General features: G+C 35.2%; 1 protein-coding gene across 4 annotated transcripts in view; it reads left to right on the top strand.

Annotated features, from left to right (window-relative positions):
- ERC2 (ELKS/RAB6-interacting/CAST family member 2) overlaps positions 1-27765 on the top strand; it is a 521548-nt gene that overhangs the window by 394363 nt on the left and 99420 nt on the right. For all 4 annotated transcript variants that reach the window (XM_055710069.1, XM_027805155.2, XM_027805144.2 and 1 more), the window contains one exon: positions 6499-6564. In XM_055710069.1, the coding sequence (XP_055566044.1) occupies positions 6499-6525 (27 nt within the window). In that variant the 3' untranslated portion in view covers positions 6526-6564. The remainder of the gene's footprint in view (positions 1-6498; positions 6565-27765) is intronic.

Genomic DNA, 27765 nt, shown 5'->3' with positions numbered 1-27765 from the left:
CTTTACCCCATTGCCAGTATTTATTTTTTATGTTAACCTAACTATATACAAATAGAACAAATGGTGAGATGGGTTTTATGGTCATTTTCATAATTGGGTGATGCATGGTTACTTGTGACCCCTTCCGTTACAGATAGCTTTGAAAATAGACCTGTGATATAAATCCATATTACCGAAGCAATTTTTAAGATTTATTCAACTTTTGAATATACAAATGAAACGTAAACCAAAGACCTTCTAAAACTCTATGCACCAAAGCCTTAAACAAATCCACTCTTAGTCTTTCCCCTTTCCAGTTACAGGCTCGGTTCTTCAAATCATTCATGCACAAAACTCTTCTGTAGTCAATTGTTCTGTGTATGGAGAGTTCATGAAATTAGTCCTCAGCTATGTTTGGTCCTAGAAACCGAGTAGCTGATAAAAGTCTCTCTAAGGTCTGAAAGACTCTGATTTTTTACTAAGTTCTTGATTTGAAAGCAACGTCATTACTTAGCAGGTTGATTTCTGTGTCACAAGAGGAAATTAGTATTTGTAAATGTAATTGTTTTGCTGTAAGTAGGACAGTTTCACAGTCCAGAGCCAGTAGTTACATGTTTAATGACCCATTAGTAGCCATAGATAATAAGGAGAGTAGCATAAATCAGTCATCAGAAAGTTAGTTCAAGAGATGAGCAGGTTATCACTAGATTTATTTAACCCCAGTTAAGACATTAATTCTTAGCATGCCAGCACATGAAAGGGAAATGTGATGAGCCATGTCAGGAAGGGTCTTCTATTGTGGGAAGAGAGCCAGAAAAGCTTAACTCATCAAATTTTTAATGTTGCCTGTGTTGCGAAAGCTTTTGTCTAAAAGGAGATTAGGATTTTATTTTTCTTTTAACTGAAAGAATGGATTTTATAAAGATACTTGCATGCCACAAAAGTGAGCAAACGTGGCTGTTCTTCAGCTTTGTGGAAGTGTTTAGTGTCTTTTTTGTCAGTTTCACTATATTCCTCATTTCAGTTAACCATATTTTGTGTACCAGTGGGCCTCATCATAATGCAGAATTTTGCAGTCTTTGAGTGCATCTATATTAGGGTTTTAGTTCTGATCAACAGTGCGGATTTGAATGAAATCTCCTGATTGTTCCCTTTTACTGCACTATGGTTCATATCCAGAAGAAGAGTTGGAGTGGGCACACTGAATTACTTTTTGATTAAATTTAACTGTAAGATGCATTCCAAAAGGTCCCCCAAACCAGTTAAGTTGCTAAAGGGAATTCAGTCTTGGTGACAGAGTGAAATTAACCCACAGTACCCCCCCAAGCTAGGTGTATTGTACAGATGCTGATTCTCTGTACCAATTGCATTGGCTATAGATCTGTTGTTACTGCAACACACCGCTAAATATAACCTCTTGCAACTATTTAACATTCTCCAGTAATCAAGAGTATGCTATATGCAGAATGGTTATGAATAGGCTTATAATTTCTGGCATCTGATCATTTATTTTTTTTGGATACCATGTAAACCATGATTAAAGTTATCCTTTGTTTCTAACCTGCTGTGTAATGTAGCCCCTTTTATCTGAAGGCCACTGTCTCAAATTTACTAATGAAACTGATGAACCTTAAAGAGTTGATGGCCGAGAAATGTGCCTGCAAAACTTGTATTGAGATACACTTCAGTAACAAAACAGAAGACACCTTTATACAAGCTTTCTACATCTGTGTGTAGTGTTTTCCAAGCACTATTCTTTAAGTTCCTCATCTTGCTACTTTGAAGTCAGTTTTGAGGTTTTAACATTAGGTTTTGTGGTAATTAGAACAGAACAGTAAATCATATTTAGTAACACTGGATATACCTTTTAAGATGTTAAGCAAATATGATAAGTAGCAGCAAAGAAAAAAGTAGGGACTAACAAGAGGATGACATAGAATTATTGAATTATTAATCTATAAATAGCTCATGTACAAAGGCTTTCATAGTACTTGAGATTATACCACTGTCCTGTACCTAAATTTATGTCCAAATTAGAGACTTGAATGTCAGTCCTAAAAATTCAAGGCATTTGATAACTTGACTTATAAAGATTTTGTAGTAATTGTGTATACTAATTTGTCAATTCAAATGGCATTTCTTAAATTTGGGGTTTTTTTCCCTTTTTACTTGTCTGTAAATGAGATTTTGCTTTGCAATTTTTGTCATCAAATTTCTTTCTTGACCATATAAACCAATGAAAGATCCAAGTTTAAAAAGCAGTTAATGTACACAAGCATTAATCAAAAATTGCTTGATTATAGTTTATTGTTTGAAAGGGCCATAGATTAATGATTCTGTAGGATACACACTGATATGAAAGACTAAGCATACTTCTGGAAGCCTTTGATCCAATATTAATAAATGATAAGGCATAACTTTTATTTTGCTTCTCAGTGTGTCAAGAATGCAAAAATATGTAATGAACTTCATTTGTCTCAGAACATCAGTGAAGAATTCTGTATTTTCTTAAATTGTTTGCATTGAGGTAACAAACCTTAGCTTCTCGATAGAACAGTTTCTTCATAAACCCAGTGAGAACCGCAGTACTGATTCTTATGTGCTTTTTATCCGCTGCTTTTGGCTAGTTGTTCCTGTCCATAAAGAAAAATCTGTAAAGCCTGTAACAGTAAGTTAGGATTTGCACCATTAAATATCCACTCCTCAGAATAGCAGGCAGCAGAATTACAAGAATAACTCTGATTCAGTGCGCTGGAAGGTGGTAGTACAGGCTTGAAAACAACCTGTCTGCATAATGGTAATAGTAAGTGATCAACGAGTTCTTTTAGTATTTCTTTAAGGTCTTCCATCTGTATGTTCTGGCTTCTGTTAAATTAAGAAGTGAGAGCACATATCACGAAATTATGGTTCTTTGTTTTAATCCTACTTTTTTTAATCAAAAAAAGGTCAACATTATCTGATATCTCTAGGAATTTTACTTTTCTCCTCAACTGTCATCAAGCACCAGGTATTTTTAGGTCAGTGCATTACCTAGCATGAATATATGAGATAATTAACTAAATAATAACATGTTAGGTAATAAAGCACATAATTATGAGACATTGGGCTTTTTGATAGGGATGCTAAGTGGGTGAGCTCTGCTTACATTAGTGCAAGTCTGTTTATCTTCTATAAATAATTAGTGTGTGGAATTAAAAATGAGATATGAACAGATTTTCTGGGGTAGGTATAAATCAAGTCAAAATACGATATAGATATCAGTTTTTTTAAAAAGACAGTATATTGAGACTGGTTTTGAGGTTGCTCAGTATTAAAAATTTAAAACGCAGTGAGGGTTTGTTTTTTCTATTCAGTTGTCTGTCAAAACAGATGACTGTTTTTAATTATTTTTATGAACCTGCTAATCACTAAAATTGGAAAGTATGTATTAAACTCTTTGTGTACAGAACAAGAACATGGCACAGACATTCTCAGTAAAGCAGATGTGAGAAAAAAAGATGGAAGAGGATTTTTATTAATTGTAGATGTTGAAAGTGAAGTGGACTATGATCATAATCTGGATCTGACCACTCAATTTCTTTGTTAACTCTGTAATTTTCTTGAGTAATTTTGAATAGTTAGTCATAACTTTTAGAAAGTGTCTAAGCCTTGATATAAAATCTTCAAGTCATCCAGAACTGATGTGCCATTCAAAAATATCTACCATATTTGCAACGTAATTACATCCTATACATCTCTATCTAGTTTTTTTCCTGCTAGAGAAAAGAGCTGTCTCCTTTTCTGTATGTGCTGGTTAATCGTGATCAAACAGTCTTTTTTTTTTTTCCGAGTGACCAGTTAGGTTGAGTGTCTTTTGTTTCTCACTGCCAAGTTTATTTTTCAATAATTTTGCAGCTGTTTCCTGATCTGGTTACAGTCTTTCAAATAGTCACAGAAGTATGACATGAGCACCAGATGTGTAATTCTATTAATTGTCTTATGCTACTGCATAGGAATACAGCAAACTCTTTGATTTTTATTTTTCTGCCTGTATTTGTCCTTGTAAATTCAACATTGTATTGCATGTTCACTTCCACCGTGATCTGTAAAGTCCTTTTTGACATCATTTTAGATACAGTTCCCTAAGTTTGCCCTGTACATTTTCAAATAATGACACTGTATATGTGATTTCAGTCGTACATATGTGTGGCTGATAACATTTATTTAGCTAATCCTGAATACATCTACTTTTCCAAGCAGTTTTTCTCGGACTTTTGTTTCAGATCATGGGGGATCTGAAACATTTTGTTTCAGAACAAGTTTGGGATGGGTAAAGGTATCTGCAGGTCCCCTTCCTTCTCCAGCAAGATTCAGTCTCTATAGAACTGATTTTGCTGACACTGTGTCCTGTGGCACATAATGCCCTACAGAAATCTCAGCATATTATTTCAAAGCACTTGCCTTATCAAAAGAGTCTCTATGTAATTCAAAAAAGATAGAAAGTTATTTTGACAGAACCAGTACTCAATAAATTGACGTTGACTGACATTAACTGAGCTCCAGCATCTAATCTATTGCTTACTGTATATCAGGATCAGTGTCAAAGTATATAGTCTGTAATTTCCCATAATACTCTTTAAAAATATTTGACAATATTTGATTTTTTTAACTCTTCTAGAATTCTTCCAAAAAAAGATCACACAAATAATTGAAGTAAAAATGGATGTCTGCCAGTTTGAAGAATTACAATACACTAAACAGCAAAACAGCTGTTGGTAGTTAGGAGGAGTCATTTGGAAATGTACTGAGCTGCCCATTTTGTTGATTTTTGCTGTTTTTAAAGATATCACCAAAGATTAACCCAATGCATTCTGTTAGTGAAATAGGATCAAACTACTCAGTGGAAAAGTAATCCTTCAGTCTTTCTTCAGCCTTTACTCTGGCAAAACTCTTGTCAACTTCAAAGTCAGTTCAATTAGCATTAGTAGGCCTGAATAAAAGTAGCTGCTGTCGAATTCAAAGGGAAGGACTTGTATTTTCAGTGAGGCAAAGCCAGCTCATTGGAAGTTTTACAGAATCTGTCCCTTTGTTTCAAAAATAAAAAGGAATATTCAGGCTTTGTTCTCTCCTTGCTCTGTGGTGTAGTTGTGTAGACCTTATAACTAAAGGCGTGTTCCAAGTTAACCTTAAAAAATTTACCCACATTTCTTCTGTGTTAAATGATAGCTGAGTTTATAGTGGACTGTCAGATTTCTTTACTTAATTCAGCAACATGCAAGACATCTATCTTAACATCTGGTTTTTAATAACAGTTGACATCTGGGAGCTCTTTTTTATTCCAAGAATGGACTAGGAACAGTAGTGATACTGGCAGTGTATATTTTCAGGCTAAAATTCCTGTCTGTTTCAATCATAATTAATTACCATTCCTTTTATTTAGGCTTTAGATTTAATTGAGTGCCAGCAATACATTACACCAGCTAACTTTCAAAGTTTTGAAAGCTATAGGATGTAATTTTTTTTACATTTCTAAAAAAATAATGGGTAAGAGCTTTAATGATATCTAAACTAATAAGATTTTATTTTATTTTGAAATGCCATGTTGAATGAAAAACATTGTGTTGTGCACCTCTATGTTCTAAAAGTTGAGTATCACATCAGATTTTGGCACATTAGAACTATATATGGATATAGATATGCACATACACATCTGTGTGTGCATAGATAAAGAATCATTATAAAAAACGTAATCTTCAGTAAACTTATCCAGTGAAGAATATTTCACTCTTCTGGTTTAGTTCATATTTTTTATTTTGTTCTTTTTAACTTCAAGTTTATAATAAATGTAAAGAAAGACCTTCTGCTTTTAGCATATCTACAGTAAAGTAATCCCTTTTGAAAACAAATTCATGAAATTGTAACGATTTTTTTGTATTTGCCATTAATGTTATCTATCATTAAAACTCTAAATAAATGATTAATCCTAAGGGTTCAAAAATGGAAAAGAGGAGAGAAACTGATTTAACAATATGTAGTGTTTAAGGATCGTTTAAAAGATAATTTAATTGATAGCATGTTAGAAAAGTGTGCTTTGCTAATGATAGATTCTTTTGATTCCTCAGCAGTTTTGTAGATTTTTACCTAACGTAATGTAAGACAATTTGAGTATAGTAATTACTTTGCTTACTTAGAAGGTTTGATCTTTTTCTGCTGTCATTGTTGGTTTCAATTGCATGCAATGAAAAAATAGGTAATATTTTAATATTTAATCTTATGATCTACTTCCTACACACTGTTTTAACTGGGTGGGGAAAATGTTCATGTCGCTCGTTTTGGATTTTTGGTTTCTGTAGATGCAGATTCTTGTATATGTAGCACAAACTTTTTCAGTTGTTTTCAATGGCTTATGTTTATAAAAAAAAAATAAATCATGTTTTTAACAGCTAAGAAGATTTTATGTGCACCAAAGTAACTAATCTTTTCTTCTTTCATTCCAATGCTAACATCTTCTCTGTGCATCTCCTAATGTCTGGCACACAGGATGACGAGGAGGGTATATGGGCATAGCCGTTCCTATAAACCAAAGTTCCAGTTTTATTTTGAGGGGTGAGAAACTCTCTTTCCTATCTCTTTCAAGTTGCAGTCTCATTTTTTTGTTTTATTTTAAACTGCATGGAGCTGTGTGTTTCTTGACAAGTGTGTTTGTGAACACTGTAAAAAATGTTTTCTCATATGTAATGAACAATGAGAAACTATGTCTAATGGTTTAATGGTCTAATGTTTAATTTTTTCATAGCCTGTTGTGGCTAAAGTGCAGGTAGGTACGAGAATTTAAAAGGAGTGTATTTGTAAGTTTGTAGCTGTCTAAACAATTTCCTTTTTTCAGTAGATAAGAATTTCTTTAAACTAGTATTGATCTGCTATATCATCTCAAAAAGCCCTGTAAAAAAACTGATATCTTTGCAGAACGAGTACGAAAGTTGGATACTTTAGAAAGTTTGGCACAGATTAAGTGTACATTTTTACTGGAATAGAATTTATAATATGCATGGAAAAATTGAGACTACCTATTAAGTTAAAATGTTTTAACAAAATTTTAAAATAAGCAGCAGATGCTTAATAAGGAAAGTATAATCTGTCTATACAATACATGCTCTTTTCCTGAAGTAATCTGATGGTTTAACATCCATACAATAATTTATTCGTCATATTTAGGAGTATAAAGTGCAGTTTATTTTTTTTCAGTCTTTCAAATACTTACTCTTTCAATTATGAGTAAATACTGTATTGTCACTGTGTCAGTTATTGATCAATGCATATCCACTTTTCAGGTGCTTGCCTTTGAAGCTATAGGTGATTTGTAGCTCGTGATCACTGTGGTCTCAACATTAAGACCATCAGGGCTGGTGGTTTGCTTGTAAAGAATGTTGCTTGTGTCACTACTTTTTACTCAAACAACTCTATTTACTGCTGTGGGACTGTTCAGAGTAGTAAAATCTACTCACATAAGTAAAGACTGATGTCTTATTAAAGCTGCAATGCTTTATACTACTTTGGCTCCTGTCACACCAAGTCTAAGACTGTATCATTTGTTTTGTTTCCAGTAGTATTATAAGCTATGTTACAAGTCAGTTGTTATATTTGACAGGAATGAAATCTCAAAAATAGTTTTTGTTCTTATATACTTACTTTTTAGAATATTTGTGAGATGCAAAATTAGTGCTATCCATAATGATTAATTTGTGTGGTGTTTTAAAAATAATGAATTGAACGTTGAAGCTTTCTGTAACAGAGAAGTTTAACATTCAACATTTGTAAAATAAAATAATGGGCACTGTGATTATCAGAGTGTAGTTATAAACCTTTTTAGGTTTTATGTTTTTTGATTCAATTCTAAATGTCATGCTTGGACAGGTTGTATGCATCATTTATTCTGTTTTGGGTGTGGAGAGCAGATCTTTTTTTATTTTCCAGGGCCATATATATTTCAAATTTAAAACCAGACATTCCTCTCTTACTCTTTTGTTCAAATGCCAACATAATTTATCTGGTATTGTTATATAGCAGACCCTTGACAAATAACTTGTTAGCTCTTTTTTTTTCAGGTGAGGGAACACAGCAAAGTTAGTATAACAAATAGCTGGTAGCAGGCATAGGCTGTCCTCCAGACTGAACTCATGAGTAGACCTGTCCTTGTGGGTAGAATAGCCATGAGTCTAGTGGAATGGCTATCGTAAGGTGAAAATTCATGTCATAGATCTCTTTCCCTAGGAAAAAAAACTAATTTAGGTCCCAGACCTGTAAACCTTTCTGAAAATACATGTGGTAATACTAAGCTTCCTCATAGTCACTGTTAATAGATGCTTACCAAAGGTATACTTAGAAAAAATAATGGATAATTTTTTGTATTGTTCACAGACTTGGGAGTTGTTAACTTGGTTGCGCTATGCGAGCACAGGAGTTTGTAGTCCACACTCATCTAGCTCATTAGTGGGGGTTGCTCAGGTAGAACTGAGCTACTTAGCTCTTGTATTAAACCAGAGAAAAACTGGATTTAGTTCTCAGAAGTATTCTTGAGGAGTAAAAGTTATGACATCAAATACTTTCGAGGTCTTTATTACTACTTCCTGATGGTTAAGCAGAGGAGCAGTTAAAAATCACTTGATTGTAAAATATTTCTGTGGTACTTCCTGCCACATAGACTAAAGCCTTGGTTCTGTCCAGGAAATGAAAGGTTTTGATAACAGAATTACTTCCTGTTTCTACTTACAATCAATACTAACAACAAAAGGCTGATACAGTTGAATCTTACAGATATTGTCTTTGTAAACCACACATTTACACATTTGTTTGCTTTGTAAACAAATTAGGTCTATTATTACAACTTGCTGTATGATATTCCTTTTAGAATCCACTTTATGATGCTGTTTTATGATGATGTGCCTGCAATTTTTGGAACATTTTAATAATTTCTATTGCTATTTAATTAAGACATACAAGATTTGTCTTGGATGCATATGACTCAAGGCTAAGTGAATTTAATAACCCAAATGGTTAGTAATCAGGGTGAAATGAACTGTCTTGAATGTTACATTACTATTTAAGAGTGGCATTGTTAACATGAGCAGAATATGTGAGTAAGTGATTACAGTAAATCCATTTCTGTGCAGAGTTTTAAAGCTCTGGACATAACCTCTTCACTGCAGAGCAATCTATCCTGTTTTTGACAGGGCACCTAAGAGGAGTCTGCATGCTTTTCTCACCAAGGCAAGGTGATAAACTTCCAGAACAATTCACCACCAGGAACCATGGGTACACCCTTCACTTTGGTTATCTTCATTGCTCTGTGGCTGCAGGATTAGGCAGGATGGGTCAACTCTTTTTGCATAACAGTAGTAGAGTGTATGAGTGGTCAAACTGGTGAACTTTCAGCAGCCTGTTGAAATAGATGTGGAGGCTAGATAAATGGAATGGGAATGAGATGGGGATTTCATCTCCATGTAGGAAGGAGCTGATTTCAGTCTTCATAATGTAAGGACTCTTAAAACAGTCCTTAATTCATGGGATTAAACATGTTTTTACCATATTTCTTCTCTCGTATTCTCCTGATTTTCATAACAAGTAGTAGGGCTGAGGGAAATTAAATCTCTCAGTCAGTTGAGTGTATATTAAAACACAGACTTAATACAATTAAATTGGGTGTATATCTTTAGAAGAGCTTTTCTGTAGTTGTTTTTTACTGCAGACTTCTATCAAAAGCTAGTTGTGAACAAGAGAAAACTGAGAGACCGAATGAGTATAAACGTAAGGGATATATTTTGTGTTGGAGAGGAAATTATAATTTTAGCAACAATTTAATTTTGAAAGTATTTGAACTGCAAGAATTTGGATTTCTATAAAAAAGTCCTTTATTATAGTTTGTATATTTGCTGTAATTTGTAGTTATACAGTTTAAATTATATAAACTGTAGACGCAGCAGTTCCATTGCAATGCACACTTTTGTTTATGAACCAAAGTACATTAATGTTGTCTTAGAGTCTCAAAGACACATTTGTTTTGTTTGAAAAAAACTTTGTACAAAGTAGACGCTAATTTTGAAAACTGACTATCAAGAGATGAAGGGAATCATAATCTAATTTTTGTTACAGTAGTGTAAAATAAACTATATGCTTTTGAATTGGAATTCATTTCTCTTTCAGAGGAATTTTTTTTTTCTACAAAACAAAACCCCCCTGAGATACCAAGATGTTTAGCTTCTGAACTTGTTTTTTTCAAGTCGAGTTTTATCCTTATTATGTAGTGTTACTAACACTGTTGTAGGTACCATGCAGATAGTCTTAGACAGTTAAAAATTTTCCTGAGGCCATGAGGTAGTACTGTGCCTTAGTAAGGACAGCATAGGCTGTTTAAAAGGTAATAAGTTAAAAATCAGTGAAGTGCTTTTAAACTTTACCACTAAAGTACTCTAATACTAAACAGGAATGTCATGAAACGATGGTGGAAATGTAGAGTGGCAGGACAAGAATGTGTTGTAAAGTTATAGAGAGCTGGTTACTCATCAAGGAACAGATGAGGTGTTCAGGGAAATCTCGCTGGCCAGCAAATTTGGTAGCACATATAGCTGCACTGGTTGGGCTTGTTAGAAACAGGTTCTCTTCCCCTCTCCTCACCCTTATAAAAGAAAGAAAAAAAAAAAAGAAAAAAAGAAAAAAAAAGAATATCAGGAGGTGCTGATAAGTTTTAAGAATTAGGCCTATATAGCATTCTGTCGTGGGTAACTGAAGCCATGTGACTCAGAAAATACACTTCGTGGCACAGCTGAAGTGTGCAGGCACAACACAGGTGCTTGGGTTTTTCCTTGCCAGTTCCTACCACTGAAGTGCAGCAGACACTGGAAAAAAAGTTAAGACTTTACTACAAGTTGTCCACGTATGTAATAGGAATCAACACAAAACCTGTTTGTACTGTATTTTGTTTGTACAGTATGGTGGACATTATTTTTTGTCAGATGTGGAGTAAATCAGATGTTTTAAAAGATGTTCAGGAGTGTTTGGATAAATGTATTGTCTGCTATATCCTTACAACAGCATTACCTTCACACCCAAAACAAAGAAGGACTGAAACTTGTGCCGGGCAGCAAATGATGTCTAGTGTTTTTGAAACTAGAATCATAAAACTAGTCTTTTAAATTTGGATTTAGGAGCAGAACATAGTCTGTAATTTTCAAATTTTGCCTTAGTAGACACTGTGGAAGCATTTTTCAGGAGGCAGCAGTGTAGCGTCATTCAGTAAAAGAAATGTTACAATCAGAAATTGTCTACAGATTGGGGGAAAAAATAAAGCTTCCTAATTACTGCTCAGGCAAATATTCACTTTTTGATTCTAATTATTGGATGCATTTTGTGTGTTTTCAGAGAGGAGGAGGAGAAGGCTGTTTTAAAACAAATGTGGTGTCTAGCTTTGTCTTTGTTGAGATGTGGTGAACAGTTCTCTTTCAAGATGTCCTTACTAATAGCAGTATAAAGCGTAACGTAATTTGGTCATGTTACTATATAAGGATATGTTTAAAGACATTAAATATTAGCTATTGTTCTGCTTTTTGCTTTCATTATTTCAAGTCAAGATTTTTGTAAATAATTTATTTTACTTTATGTTTGGATATTCTGTTTAGATTGTTTTGGAAAAAACATGTTAACTTTGAATGGAGTCTCAGTAGCATGCAAAGCAATGGAAAAATAAGGAGAATGTCTATTTGCAGTGTTCGTTTTAATTTTCTCACAGAGTGTATGAATACTAGCTCTATGCTTAATTAGCTAAATGGGTGTTGCTACGCTGACTGGAGCCCAAGGGCATTTTGGATTTCTGAGTTTTAGACATGATTGTTGTTTTACTGCAACTTGGTTTTTACTAAACAAAAGGAGGAACCTCCCTAGGAATGTTTGTTTTGCAAACTATGGACAGCTTTGCAACTAGTCTCCATCCCTGTTAAAATGCTTTTATTCATAATGAAGGATGTTTGCAGTTTTTATTTTAATTGGGAAATTTTATATTAGTTTAAAAGTTGTCTTTTTTTCTTAAAGATGTCAATACTACTGCTAGTATTTTCAGGTATTAACTGCCCACTGGCAAAGACGGAAGGTTTTAATTAAAATTACATATTAATTTATTTATCTGTATGTATTTGTTTATTTTTTAATGATTATACACTGGAGATATGTGAATCACTTGGCAAATGGGAAACTTCACTGCAGGTGCAGAAGGTGTGCAAACAATCTGAAAATGTAGCTGATGAACTGAGTTCAAAGCTTTTGATGTATTCATCTTGAAGACAGCAATCACAGGGCCTACAATCATCAGCTGTGCTCTTTTATAATCTTCTATAGTAAAAATGAATAACATACGAGAGCAATTGTTAACACCATAGAAAGTGAGAAAAGGCTGTATGATTTTCACAGCTAAACTTTGTTTTGAAATATTGTAGTTCCTGTAAACAGAAGATAATCACTGACTTCACACTGAAAGAACTAATCAGATAATCTAGATATATTTTAATATCTGAGACTAAGCTGACTTCTTGAAAAAAGTAGCGAAAATCTGCTTTAAAGAGATGAATTCCACAATTAATTGCATGTTATATTTGTATTAATATTGTTTGTCTTGAAAACAGTTTCAAGCAATTGTTTGTGAATATTAGAGTATGTAAATATGGGACTGGCAGCACAGCATTCCCTTTGGAATTGGATTGTTTGGAAGCTGGAAGTACCACCTGACTTAAAGACCTAATCAAAGGTCATATGACCTAAACTTTTGAATGTAAGATTTTACAGTTAGCTACTAAAATATTAAAAAAAAATAGTCAATTTTGAATAAACATGAGATTTGTATAAATTTATCTGGGAAGTTTATGAAAAATACAGGAGAAATACAGCAAGAAGAATGTGGGTCCTCTCCAGAAGGAAATGGGAAACCTGGTTATGTGGGACATGGCGAAGGCTGAGGTACTAAGTGACTTTTTTGTCTCAGTCTTCACCAGCAAGTGCTCCATCCACACCGCCCACGTAGCAGAAGGTAAAGGCAGTGACTGGGAAAATGAAGTACCACCTGCTGTAGAAGATCAGGTTTGAGACCCTCTAAAGAATTTGAAGGTGCACAAGTCCATGGGACCTGATGAGATGCATTTGAAGATCCTCAGGGAGCTGGCAGATACAGTGGCTAAGACACTATCCATCGTGTTTGAGAAGTTGTGGTAGTCTGGTGAAGTTCCCATGGGCTGGAAAAGGGGAAATGTAGGCCCTTTTTTTAAAAAGGGATATAGGAAGACCCATGAAATTACAGGCTGATCAGTCTCACCTCAGTGCCCGGCAAAATCATGGTGCAGATCCTCCTGGAATCTATGCTAAGATACATGGAAGATAAGGAGGTGATTGGTGACAGCCAACATGGTTTCACTAAGGGCAAGTCATGCCTGATGATAAATTTGGTGGCCTCCTATGACAGGGTTACAGCACTGATGGATCAGGGAAGAGCAACTGAAGTCATCTACCAGGACTTGTGCAAAGCTTTTGACACTGTCCCACATAACATCCTTGTCTCTAAACTGGAGAGACATGGATTTGACAGGTGGACCACTTGGTGGGTAAGGAATTGGCTGGGTGTTCACACTCAAAGAGTTTTGGTCAATGGCTCAATGTCCACCTGTGGTGTTCCTCAGAGGTCTGTACTGGAATCAAATGCACCCTCAGCAAGTTTGCCAATAATACCAAGCTGGGTGATGTGGTCAGCATGCTGGAGGGAAGGAGATGCCATCTCTAGAGACCTTGACAAACTTGAGAGGTGGGCCTGGGCAAGCCTCATGAAGTTCAACATGACCAAGTGCAAGGTCCTGCACCTGGATCAGGACAACCTCCAGTATCATTACAGGCTGTGCAGAGAATGGATTGGGAGCAGCCCTAAGGAGAAGGACTTGGGGATGCTGGTGGATGAAAAGCTCAACATGACCTGGCAATGTGCTCTTGCAGCCAAAAAGCAAACTGAATCATGGGCCACATCAAAAGCAGCATGACTAGCAGGTCAAGGGAGGTGATTCTCCCCCTCTACTCTGTTCTGATGAGACCCCACCTGGAGTGCTGCATTCAGCTCTGGGGTCCCCAACATAAAAAGGACATAGACTGTTGGAACAAGTCCAGAGGATGGCTGCAAAGATGATCAGAAGGCTGGAGAACTTGTCCTATGAAGACAGGCTGAGACAGTGGGGATTGTTCAGCCTGGAGAAGAGAAAGCTGTAGGGAGACCTTACAGCAGCCTCCCAGTACCTAAAGGGGCACGTAAGAAAGCTGTAGAGGGATTTTTTAGAAGGGCACGTAGTGATAGGACAAGGGGTAATGGCTTTAAACTGGAATAGGGCAGATTCAGATTAGATATTAGGAAGAAATTCTGTGCTGTCTGGGTGGTGAGACACTGTCACAGTTTGCACAGAGCAGCCGTGGATGCCCCATCCCTGGCAGTGCTCAGGGCCAGGCTGGATGGGGCTTGGAGCAGCCTGGTCTAGTGAAAGGTGTCACTGCCCATGGCAGGAGGGTTGGAACTTAGACGATCTTTAAGATCCCTTCAAACCCAAACCATTCTATGACTCTATGATCGATTTTTAGTTCTTTTAGTTATTTTTAATTCTTTTAATTCTGTTAGTTACAATGCTATAATTCTACTTTTTCTTTTTTTAAGACAAAAAAAAAAAAATAAAAGGAAAATCTCACCATGGTGACCTAACATCAATGACATACCAGTTGTCATTGGATAAGTCTCTTCATTTCCTCAAGAAACAGCCTTGATAGGTGATGACTGCTATCAGAAGTATCCAGTCCTACCAGCCACAAGTCCTGGAGCCAGTTTTTAGACACATCCCTGTCCCATGCTTCATGTTTATCTGGCAGGGGTTTCAAATCAGATTTTCAGATCACACACATGCAATAATTAAAGCAGTTCATCTGGGTGTGTTTTCTAGAGCTCAGACTGAGCTGAGTGAGCTGTAGATGCAAATTAAAAAAAAACCAAACGTATTTTGCTGTTTCAGCAGGTTTATACTGCTTGCATAGCCATTCCCTTGTGCCGAAGAAAAGGCATTGGGCAGGATGAGTTTGTCTTGAGTTTAAGCCTTGAATCAATGGGTGAAATATGATAATTTATAAATAATTCTTTAACAAAGAGTACAGTACAGAAATCTAGGAAAAGTATTTATTCATGTGATCTAGTTAAGTTCAGTATCAAGTTTTATCAAAAACATTAAGTTGTTTGTATACTTGTGCACTAGCAGCAAATATTAATGTAATGGATTAGAAATACTTAAGTAATACCTACCTGTAACATTGCTTATTTTGCTATTCTGTCCCACTCTAATTAGGCATCCATTTTGGCATCAATATTCTCATGTGTTCAAAAAATTTATTGTGCTAATTGTCCATGTCAAGAGGCCATGAGGCAAAGAGCAGCTTTAGTTGTTGTGTTGGAATATTTCTGCCTATTACAAATTGCAGCGCCTTGCTGCTTCATTTTACTTCCGTTTTGATCTTTGCTATAGACGGTTCACCAGTGAAGATGTTTACATGTCTGCTTTCCAGAAAAGCAGTGATGATTTCACTGGTTCCCTCCTGGAGCCTTTGAGATCATCTGGCTGGCCAGATCATGAGCTCTTCTTCAGCCTGTCTCTGACTTCTACAAAAATAAGCCAAGCTAGCTAACAGTTGGTGTACTAGTTTTATTTTAAACCAGTTTTTTTTGTCTAAAATGAGGAAGCTACTCACTTGAACAGCATTCCTGGAAGATCTGAAGTAATAGTCTCAGAAGGGTGAGAGACAAGCAGCAGAAATATCTTTCAACAGCATATCTGCATATAGATCAGGATATCCGTCCACAGCCTTAGGCCATGGGCAGACACCTCTATGAACAGCTGTGCCTGCTGAAGACATTATTACCACCCACCCTTAGGTGCTTATTGCTATTTTTCTGCTAGAGATTGTTACCCTCCCAGATCTATCAAGGGAAGAAATCACTCCCATCGATCCCATATCAACCTCAAGCAAACTGAGCCAGGTTAGCTTATAGTGGTGAATACTCATTCACCAGCCAAGCCTGTTTATCGTTGCCTAGTGTCGATTAGCCAGTGCTCTGACTTTCTGGCTTTCTCTCGAAACCTGTGGTAACATCCAGCTGATGGTTAGTGAAGAGCAGCTAGTGGTGGTAATGTCTTTGAGTGGAAAAGCTCAGTCTGGAAGAGAATGATGTCCATAAGTTAAAAACAAAGTGACCCTTACTGAAATCACTTTTTCTTCAAAGGCTCTTGCACCAATCTAGGTAATCAGGTTATTAAAATAATTTAAATTAAACCAGTCCAGTTTTCTTGTTTAAGTAATCAGAATCAGAAACTCTTTGTACGTTTTGCAGATAGACATATTTTTACCAGATGCAAGCATGGAGATCAGTAATAAACAATGTTTTCCGTTTTATGCAGGGGATATAATTTGGGAGAGTAAATCTGTGTTAAATTCTAAGGAAACCAGTTTTTCAAACTGGTTTTTGGTTGGTTTTGGTTTTTTTTGTTTTGTTGGGCTATTTTGTTGTGTGGGAGTTTTTGAGGTTTTTTTGATAGATCTTGCAATAAGTCTTTGCTGGGCCAATCATGGTAATATGATTAATTTTGTTACACATGGTTCACGGACCTTGAAATACATTAGGTGATAAATCTCAAACAAAACTGAAAGCTTTGCTTTTTATAGCAGATCTCAAAGTCTATCTAGAAGCGTTTAAGAGTGACTACCGTTTCTCAACGTGTGTGAGGCTGAAGTCTTTATTTGCTGGAGCCATCAAAGCAGCGCAGTACAGTCACATTCTTTGTGCGGTGTTTTACATCTGTTGACCTGGCTCCTGCATGTGAGCTTTTCATGAGGATTCATTTTAGTTCTAAGAATATGGATATGGTCAAATGTAAACACTGAGGTAAGTTTTTAATGATTTAGGAATTCTGTTAGCTAGGATGATTTTGATTATGGCAGTTAAGGGCTTTAGGTCCGACTTACATTGGTTCTGTACTCCTATAGGAATTTATACCTGTGTAAGTGATAACAGATCCTAACATTTTGATTGAATTAAGTTGTGTTCAAGCCTTTTAGGTGGAAAGTGCTCTGAGATTGCCTTCACATTTTTTGATGTAAAGTATTATATCCTACCTGGGGGACGGGGACGGGGACACGGACAGATAAAGGTGAAAAGCTTTAAACCTTTTAGAAAAATTTTTTTTATAATAAGTCCTGATCCAATGTTGCCTTCAATGCCATACTATTGAAAGAAGTTTTTACCAAGTCTCTAAATTTTCTTCTCTGCTTTACTTTATGCTGTAGTTATGATTTAAATCTGCAGTTAGATTTAATGAAAACGTAACTCCTTATCCTTATCCACTCAACTTACCCTCACTCATACTCTACCTGAGGCTGACAGAATTGCTGAGAAATTTACATCGATCCTGCAGCACTCATTTGTAAAATATTTGTGAATGGCGAGTCATCCTTTTAAAAGCTGCTTAAGGTCTGTTTACTCTTTTTTCCTAGGTTTCTTTCCCAGACCAGATTCAGCTTTTGTTCCATCTTTTACACAATTGTGATCATTCATCTTCTAGGAAAACTTCTTCTTGTAAACTTGCTTGATTTCTGAACTCAGTGGCAGAATTTTTAATAAGAAACCATCTTATTGTTAACTGTTTTAGAATAGAAATGAACTATTTTACAATTGCAGTGTTGCAAGTCAATTTACCTTGAGACTTGTAATTTATTTCCAGTGTTTCTTTAATAGATGGTAAAATATTTAGAACTTTTAGAAATTCAGAATTTCCATTCATTTTAAGAAAAATTATAAATGATCAAAAAAATACCTTTTAGTAGTAAAAGTTTTAGAATTAAACGTGTCAGCCAAAAAAAGCCTGCAACTCGTTGCAAGAGAAAGAAGGGCTCATTCTTAGAGAGCTAATTCTTTTTTTTTTTTTTTGTTACATCTCTTTTACTTGTTTAGTATGTTCTGTAATTTTTAGTTAAAAGAAGTGAAGACTACTTGTTCAAATATTTCAAAGTATTAGAGTACCTTGTCTTTTCATTTTGTAGGTGAGAGAGAGGTCTTACTATGAAAACTACTAAAGTTGTGTGTGAATCCTCCACAGATACAGTCTAATTGCTTGAAGAAAGTTTGGGAAAGTTATATCTGGAAATGGTCCCTTCAATGTCAGAATCACAAGAGAAATGCCCTTTCTTTCCCTCTTGAAAGCAGTGTAGCTTCTAAGAATGTATTTTAAGACAAGTTGGGTGAGAACCCTGCCTTAGTTATAGGAAAAAGGTACTTGATAGAGCGAAACCATGAGCTCTCTAGCTGTATTTAACTACATGCTCACAAGACAAAATGAATAATGTCAGTTATACTTTTACCAATGTACTTTGGTTTTCCTTGAGGGTTGTTAGGTTTAAATGTACTGATTCCTTCCTTGTCTCTGTCTGTCAAACTTTGATCTGATGTCGAAGTGTTCAAAAGCTGCATTGTTTCCATTTTGAAGTCTGTCATATGGGTGTCCCACAAAGAGTGTTTGGTTTTAGCCCTGATGTCTTGGGTGGTGGTATGCGGCAAGTAACGGAACACTTGGAATAAAGAAAAATCCTGAAATGAATCCCTCTAGCTATAGGCCAGTTGAGAGCTAGAGAGACAGGATGTAAATTAAAACCAGTATGTCTCCCTTTGATCAAAGGATAGATTCCCCACCACCACCCAGCAGGTGATTAACACTTAAGTACATTGTCCCCTAAATAGGCTGATTGGACAAAACTAAGTATCTGCTTAGCACCCACAAAGCAAACTTCAGTTAATAATCTGATGTTAGAAATATTTCAATTGCTGTCTTTGTGCATTCAGGTTTAGGAAGTTATGTGATCTGTTGTGTGGAAGTTGCTCCTAAACCGTCTTAGAATATGAAATTCTCTAACGGAAAAATGACTAAGCACCTTATGAAACCGCATTTTTATGTTCAGAGAATAAGCTCTTTCCAAAGTAAACTGTTATGTATTTTTCAGGTGTGTATGCTTTCTGTATTTGGAGAAATTCGTTAATAGTCAACTGCACTATAAATTGTGAGTATGGTGAAACAGTAGTGTAGGGTGTGGTTGTGCGTGGGTTTGTACATCAAAGCCCTTCAGAAACAGACTTGACCAGCTGAAAGATCTGTAAGCCACAGACTGTTTTTACTTCAGAAGTAACATGACAGTAGGTGTTTCACTTTGTTTCTTGAAGTATAATACTGGGTTTAGAAGTCTTTATTTTCTCATGGTTTCATCTAATTTTATTTATTATGTGCCAAATACATGTTTGTTGAAGAGGAAGGATGTAGCACATGAAGCCGCCACTGTTCTGAAGAGTTTACAGGACAGTAACACACTAGTGTCAGTAAACTCTGTTTTTCCATTGACTTCTTTTAGGACAAAAATTCACACAAGAACTTTTAAAGTGGAGATAGTGTTAGCTATGTTGTTCTCATTTTCATGATTATTAGTTGCTTTCTAGTACAAATCAGAATATAATGACTAAAATCTGAATATAAAACACCTCTGCTGTATTTTGCTACATATATGATAGAAAAATCTCATCAATGAGTGACTTTTTAATAAGTAGCCTCACTTAGGATGTCTGATAGACCATAACCCTAAGAAAAAAATTATTCAAAATTAATTTTTATATGAAAGATAATCAAGCCACCATTCCCACCAAGCAGGATCTGCCATGTCGTCATTCAGAACAATGTATTTTAGACAAAGAAAAGCAGCAAGCTAATTAGTAAGTGAACTATTTTTTTCATACTTCTGTTATGTGAGATGAAAAGTGGGTATATCTATGACACATACCTTTTTTTTTTTTTTTTTTTGCTAGGATCCCACTGACAAAAGTCAACTAAAATATTTATCCCATAACCCAAGAACTCTACATTCTTCTTAATATCAGGATTGGATTTTTGAAACAGACGAAGATGTGTTGCCAGATTCTAAAGCATGAAATAAATAAATCTTAACCAAAAAAGATACAGACATTCCAGAAATAAAGTGTGGATGTGATATTCTAGAAAATAAAGCCACCAAATCTATAAAAGCTGTACCGGACACTGTCTTTGTTACAAGACTGCACTGTGGTCGCAACAAATTGTGTGCTTTGGTATTGGTATTATAATGCAATTTTAGCAAGCTTCCATGTAAGAAAATTTTTGTTTATTAGCCAATCACTTTTCCTTAGATCAAAAAGCAGTAGTTGGAATATAAAACCTCGAAATCTGCAGGAGAAGTGTTAGACAAATTAATGTAGTTTAATAAGATGGAATAACACTGTTTTAAAATCTTATTTACTTATTGTTTTTCTATATTCTTCTAACAAATGGTGGGTAGAGTCTGTGAGTTTGTGAGAACCTAATATTCTCTTGGCACATGTTTCAGAGATTAATGATCGGGTAGTTCCAACACTGGTGTTTTTAAATGACAGATGAATAAAGGCTTTGTAGCAAGGAGAAAACAGGTGCTGAGATGCAGAACGATTTATTCTGTGTATTTTGAGGCTTTTTAATAGTGGAAAAGCTGCTTTCTTCTTCAGTGACTAGTTTTGTGGTTTATAATTTTAGCTAAAGACTCCATCTTTCATGACATACTGCTCAAAGTCTGGTCATGATATAACTTAACAAAGCATCACCAAGTATCCTGATGTGCAATCCTGCCTGCCAATCACTTGGTACCTAAGCAGACAGGCACTATCCTGAATGCCTGGGGGTAAATTCTTGTTTGCATTTCCTTTACAAAAAGCCTGCGGTTGTTATTACACCTGCTGGTGTTCAGTGTCACTGACCTCTCACCTAATGTACAATCAGGTGCTCTTTTTTAACAGGCAATCTGGCATTCAGTCCACTTAAATTAGGTTCATTTGTCATGTACTCCTATCTGCCAGCAAGCAAACTGGGGAAAAAGAGGTCAAAGTAGGGATTTTTCAAATGTAAACGTTCCCTGGAAGCTGCTGTTGAAACTTAGCTGTGTCATTCAAAATACATGTTACTGCCTGCCTGCTGCCTTAATTGTCTTTTACAAGTACTAGCTTTTCTGAATGTCTTTGCAACAGTTTTGCACAAAGTTGTTGCATGTATATTTTTATTGCCAAATATTTTTGCAAGCAATAAATAAATCACTGGGATATATTAAAAGCATATTTTGCCCAGATGCTGCTTTGAAATAGTGGATTAAAATGGAAAAAAATAGTTGTAAACCACTTACAGGAAGTGGGATCATGCAAAATCCTGGTTTCATTTGCAAGTGTCTTGTTGCAGTCAGTGCTTTTGTATATGTGATGTGTACAAATTTATATTACAATATGGTATCAAATCAGTGTTTTAAAAATATTTGATTTTGTCCCCCTTTATGGTTTTTTGGGGCGATATAATCATGTGATCCAATGTAGAAGTAACATGGTGAAATGTAGATTCTGATAGTAGATCATGTTACTACTTTTAAAACTTGGTGGTAATTAACTTCCTTGGGAATTGTGTGGATTCTGTCAAATTGCTAAATATTCCAGGGCCTATGACAACACTACAACTTGTATGAGGTAGTGATCAAGGTTATCACAGCAAGATACAGGTATCCCTCGTAACAGAGATGGAGCATGATGAGGTGGTAGGAAAAATGCTTCCTTCCTTGTAGAATAATAATTTATTTTTAGTTTTGCCATTCTTATAAAGGAACTGAATCGTCATCAAACTACTGATTCAGCTGTGCTTGGATCAAAAGTTAACAATATTGGCTAAATAATGTGCTGTCTTTTGCTTCTGCTTTTTCATTTGCACTGTCAGTAATGAGGAGGGAAGATGATTTGGGACTGGTGATGTCAGTGCTAAGGAAGAGATTGATTATGAAGTTGGAAATTGGCTTTCTGAGATTGCAGACTGACAAAAAAGGGATTTCTTCAAACCTGTGATTGTTGTATGTGATTGAGAGAGAGACAGGCTTACTGACCAGTGGGGATGTTTTCAGGCAGGTGGAAGTAGGGAGGAGCTGAAAAACCTGCCTAGTTTTAGCACCGAGTTGAGGTGTAGTTTGTTCCAGCACATTGAACATCGGAGATGATGGAGTGAAAAGGTGAATGATAAAATACATTATTTGGGTTACATCCAATGAAAGTGGTAAGTAAGTAGTATGCTAAGAGTTATCTTCAGGGGAGTAATTAGGATATGAGGAGAACAGCAAAGGACTGAGAGAGATAAAAATAGTCATTATTTCTTTCCCCTCTTCAAGTTATTCTCTGGTGGATGTTATCCACCATTATATTTTTTTAGGTTCCTTTTGTTTCCATTTTCTCATTTCCCTTCTGTTATGACTGAACACCTTAATTTTGGATAAGCTCACCTGCAAACACAATTTAAAAAAACCCAACATATTAAATCATATGTATCATGTTACATTTTGATTTTTAATTGGGGAAACCACTTTTTTTTTTTAATTCTACAAGTCTTAATATTTTTCAAATCTCTCTGATTAAGAAGAGAATCAAAATAATTAAAGCAGAAAATAAAAGAAATTTACTATGTCTTTACTGATAGTTCATAATCTGCATTCCTACCCCAGATGCAACTGATTTTCTCCAAATTAAAGTCATGGCTATTGCAGCCCTCAGGTATCTAGTTATTAGTTTGATGAAATATGTCTAAAATAGAAAAATCTACCTTTTGCTTCTGTTTACTTGATTTCATGATCATTATATCATAATCTAACTTCTCTAATATTATTTATTAATTTGTTTAGATTCTCCAAATAGCCAAACTACCATCATGTGTAGTTTACTTCTGCAGGCACATAAAATGAGCAGCACACTGGTGAAACCTCAAAGCAGGAAAGTGGAGGGAGGTGAAGTCAAGAACACAAAGGAAGACGAGGTTTTCATTTTACCTTTTTTTGTGCCAGAGCAGCTTTTGTTTTTATGGTGTTTACTTTAGCCTGCGAATCTGAAAGCCTGTGTAAGAAATTGACTTCCAGCTTCCAGAATAGAATAGAACTGTTTTATTCATTGCTAAAGGTAATAACTAATATAAACTGCTGCTGTAGATGAGTCAGTACACAATAGCTTTAATACAAAATAAACGGGGATTTAGTATGGATGAAAATGTAGTATAAACATCACCTTGCCAGCCCACAGAAGAATCTTCTGATGGGATCTTTCCAGTGAGGTAGACAATGTATTTTAGTTATGTTACTATAACAGAGCATAACCAAAACTATTTCAGTACAAAGAAATAGTCATAATTGGCACAGTGAGTTAAATTATCTTCAGTCATCTACAGACCAGATTACAGAAAAAAAATGGTGTAGGTATAGCATATGTGCTATAAGTGGACAGATGAGAGAAATCCCACTCCTAGCGTACAGGGATATTAACTAGGTATTCAGAAGATTATTTCAACAGTTGAATCTTTAAACACCATCTTTCAAGACATAAAATTCTTCTCCTACAATGGATTTATGTCTCAGCCTGGTGAATTCTTTTTAAAATGACGTAATTTACATCCTCAGTAGCTGAAGACGAGGTCAAATTTTAAGAAAAAAAACCACAGCAAATTATTAAATCGGTATTATTGTAAGTGCTATTGTTTGTTTCAGATGCTTATATTTGCTTTTGTGAGCATATGAGCAGTGAGAATATGTTTCTTCTTTCTTCGTGGCTTTTTGTCTGTTCTTGAAAGGTCCTACTCCCTTAAGAAAAACCTATAAAATTGTTCTGTTCGCCAGCGCTAATTGAAACTACACTGGGAAAAGACATTTTATCTGATTCTTCTTCTTGTCAGATATCTAGATTAAACAAAACAGATAAGCAGCCTGCATGTAGGTCTTTTCTTTTTTCTTTTCTTTTTTTTTTTTTTTTTAGCATTGTCCATTAGTTGATGGAGAATTCTTACTTATATAATCAGTTTGGAAATTTATAAGTACAATGCAGTTAGATAAAAATATGAAATGTAATAAAATACATAATGAGGTTATAGATTCCTTAGAAACTGCTGTTCTGAGATTTTGCTCAAATACTGAGTTCATATTACATATCATAACATATCAAATCATATATATCATATTTAATTTGAATTTTGAATTAGGGAAACCACTATTTTTTTTCTACAATTCTTAGTATTCTTCAAAGCTCTCTCATTAAGAAGACAATAAAAATCCTTAAAGTAGCAAATTATGCATGGTCAGTTCCTTTTAAGGAAATTTTCACTTTTATTACTTAATAAATTGTTAGATTAGAAAAAAAAAAACTTTTCAAGGTTAATAATACCCTGTCTTCTGTTTTACAGTTGATGAAAGATAGAACAGAGTCATAAAGTGTTTGAAAACTCACACATTCACAAATTCTGGGTAATTTTCAGGAGCTAAGGGGGAATCGGGAAAGGTGTGGATAGTTGTATGGAAGATAAAGTCGATAAAGTTGCTGTGGAAAGATCACCGTTGATGGTATGGTTTTGATGTAAAAAGCCAGGGGCTTGTCTGATGGTGGTCTTCTCTGCTGGTCTATCCAGTCTACAAAGACAGTGAAGGGCTGGTAATTGGAAGAATCTTAAGTCCACTCCAAATACAGTTTATTCATAGGAATCCATTTACTGTTCTTCCTCAAAACATAATTTCAGTTTGTCTACTTTGCTGTAGAATATAGAGAAGAGATTTTAAAAAAGAATATGTTGATACAGAGTGCATGGTGTAAATTTACTACTATGAAGTCAGGAATGACTCAAGACTTCGGGGGTGTGTGTGTAAGAATTCTAGATCCTTATTGCCGATTTCCAAGGCAACTGCTGAAGTCAGTCTTAAAAACTTGTTCTCACTTTAACAATTTCTGGCAGAGACAATGTGGTATTGTATAGGAGAGCTTGTGTGATACCCAAAACAGGACAAAAATTTGGAAACGATGGGAGAATTTGGCATTTATTAATCTGTAGGGTGTGCACATAGTTTAAATAACTTTATGAAGTGAGCATCTATGTGCTGTAGAATCAATAATCAAGAGCTTTGCAGATTAAGGAGAAAGAATTCCATTTTAAAACAAAATTAACATGCCATTAAAAAATCTTAACATAAAACTGGAATGCAGTATGATGTAGCACACCAAGGCTTAAATTTCCAAATCTTTTTACATACCCTTTTCTGAAAACAAAGCCCAGTATGTACATGCAGATTGAAAAAATGAATCAAATGCAAATCAAGTATCAAAAAGGTTTGTGCACATAGTTTTGCACCTGGGTTTGAAAATTCTGATTTCTCTAAATGACTGTGACTCAGTGAATTTACAGTTATCACTTTGTTTTACAAAATGTCATTGACAACAGATCAATGCATCACATACTTAGAGGTACCAAGAAAAAATACATATTTTCATAGGTGTATTTTTGTTATTTAATATCTAGTAAGTTTTCCTTTTCTTCTGATTTTCTTAGAACTGTACATTATTTGCATTACTGTGGTGTAAGAGGTGTAACATCGTAGAGAGTATGATCGAAATGCCAGTACACCATCAAAGAATTCCCAATGCTAAAAAAATGTGAGAGGGTTTGATTCACCAGATTTAAGCTTTCTTTATGTCAGGGCAGAAATCAGGTCTACCAGATTCCAGATCAGGTCTGTAGTGTTTTCCCAAGGGTTTGCCACTTAGTAAAAAGAAGGCCTGTTGCACAGAAGCCTTAAAAGTATAAACTCAGCTATTTTGGTTTTGTGGTTAGGACAGTGCTGTTTATTGAGTTTCCAGGTAGGAATCTGGTAGGTTATCTAGCACTCAATAAATTACTGTATGGCCATTGAGCTAAAAAAAAAAAAAAAATCAAGACAGTTACAGTGTCATCACTGGAAATGAGTCAACTAGTCAATCTGTTTATTTAAAACAGTATTATAAATACGATGCAATGGCTTCTGTCATAATTTCCTGGTTCTATAAGGACATATTTTGATTTGCTGTTTCCGTTTACAACTTCAAAGAAAATTCATTAATAGCCTTGCCATACATGCTACGTTTTGTTGGTTTATATTTATGTTTGCAAGCACACTGTAAGCCTGAAAAAGTAAATATGTTGTGCTGGTTAGATTAATGAGTTCCTAATTATTTTAGCTTCCAAATGCTTGAAAAACTGACATGTGACATGCATTGAAACATAAATGTATCAGTGTTTGGGGTTGAAAGAATAAATGATATGGCTCTTGGTTTAATGAATAAGATACATATTTTAATGTGCTGTTTTATTATCCTAACATGTTCAGTCTAAATCTAAATTCCATTGGCCAGTTGGCTTGACTTTCCGGCCAGGGTCAGCGGATTGAGTAGTTGTGCCAAACATTTTTATTCATCCCTATTTATACGGAGTGACTGGAAGCTTTCAGATTCAATCATTCCAATCACTCATACCTGAACTGAACCCACATGAATGTAAATCCATTTGGCATTTACCCATCCCATTTAAATTGCATATTTAGCTATGTAGTTTTTTATAGACATGGTCAAATAGCATTGATTATTTTGTGAGACTAGCTTGACGAGTAGCATCCTCTATAAGTCAGTGAAAGAAGGAAGAGGGTATAAAGCACATACTCAGGAATAATGCCTCAATTTGCTGTTCATCTACATTTTAAGCAGAACATGTGTGTGCTGGCATATGTGTTAGTGAATGTCTCTTTAACAAGCTGTGTGGTATGAGTGCCAAGTGATGAGGTAGAGCATGCCAGTTTTCCTTCCCAAAGGATCTAGTTGTTCATATTGGCAGGAAGTTTTACTTACCGAAGTGGTTAGTAACTGGCAAAGTGAGCACATCCAGGTCTGAGGTATTCCTTACATACATTTCTTCATGGGAATTTCTTATGCTAACAAAGGTACGGTATGCAGTGTGCTTAATATGCTGTTTTATTTATCAAGGCAAAGAAACAACTATATGACTAAGGTCAATATACAGTAAAAGTTATTTTCAGTTGAAGGTCAGTGTGTTGGTCCTTGTGGTTTGTTGTTTAAATCTATAGAGATTTTACATATTAGCAGCTATTTCCTGGAAGCAATAGGAATGATGTGAAATCCTAGAAGGATTTTCACTTTCCATTTTCCCTATCTTCCTTTTAGAGGAGAACGGTACTTGTCCTCCTAAAATTAGTTCATTTCTTAGTTGTAAAGTTTATAACTTTTGGAGATTTTAGTATTTTGCATGTATTAAAAAAAACATGTGAATATGGTTTTAAAACTACAGAGATCTCCTTCATATCAAAACTGAATAAAACTAGATCAATTGAAGTGTTATGTTTCCAAAACTTTTACTCATCTTCTGACGTCCTTGTCTAAGCTAGCAGGTTCACAGAAGTGTCTCCTCCCTGTTGTGAATGTGATGTCTCAGTGCACTGTCCTACTGTTGAGGTGATTGCTTTTCACTACTACATTTGATTTAGAACATTATTTTTATTGAAATTCTTATGGTTTAAGTCTCTTGTCTAAAGGAATGTGTTTCTCCAAATAAGTCATTGAATTACCAAATTGATTTCTACTCTCATTAACAAAACCCCACAAAATTGTTGTAGTCTTACCCAAAACAAACACACCCCCTGCACCAAAGAGTTTAAAGGTAGCAGAAATAGTTTATTAAATAACTTTTTGTTGACATTGTTGTCAACATTAAGACACACTGCACATTGTCTTAAAGGTTTTTGATGGGACAGTGATGTATTTAGTAACCTGTGACCATGACGACAGCC

Source organism: Falco cherrug, chromosome 4 (assembly GCF_023634085.1).
Source record: "Falco cherrug isolate bFalChe1 chromosome 4, bFalChe1.pri, whole genome shotgun sequence".
In the NCBI taxonomy this organism is placed as follows: Eukaryota; Metazoa; Chordata; class Aves; order Falconiformes; family Falconidae; genus Falco; species Falco cherrug.
The sequence above is the reverse complement of the archived record's forward strand: the minus strand, read 5'-3'. Positions and strand labels throughout refer to the sequence as shown.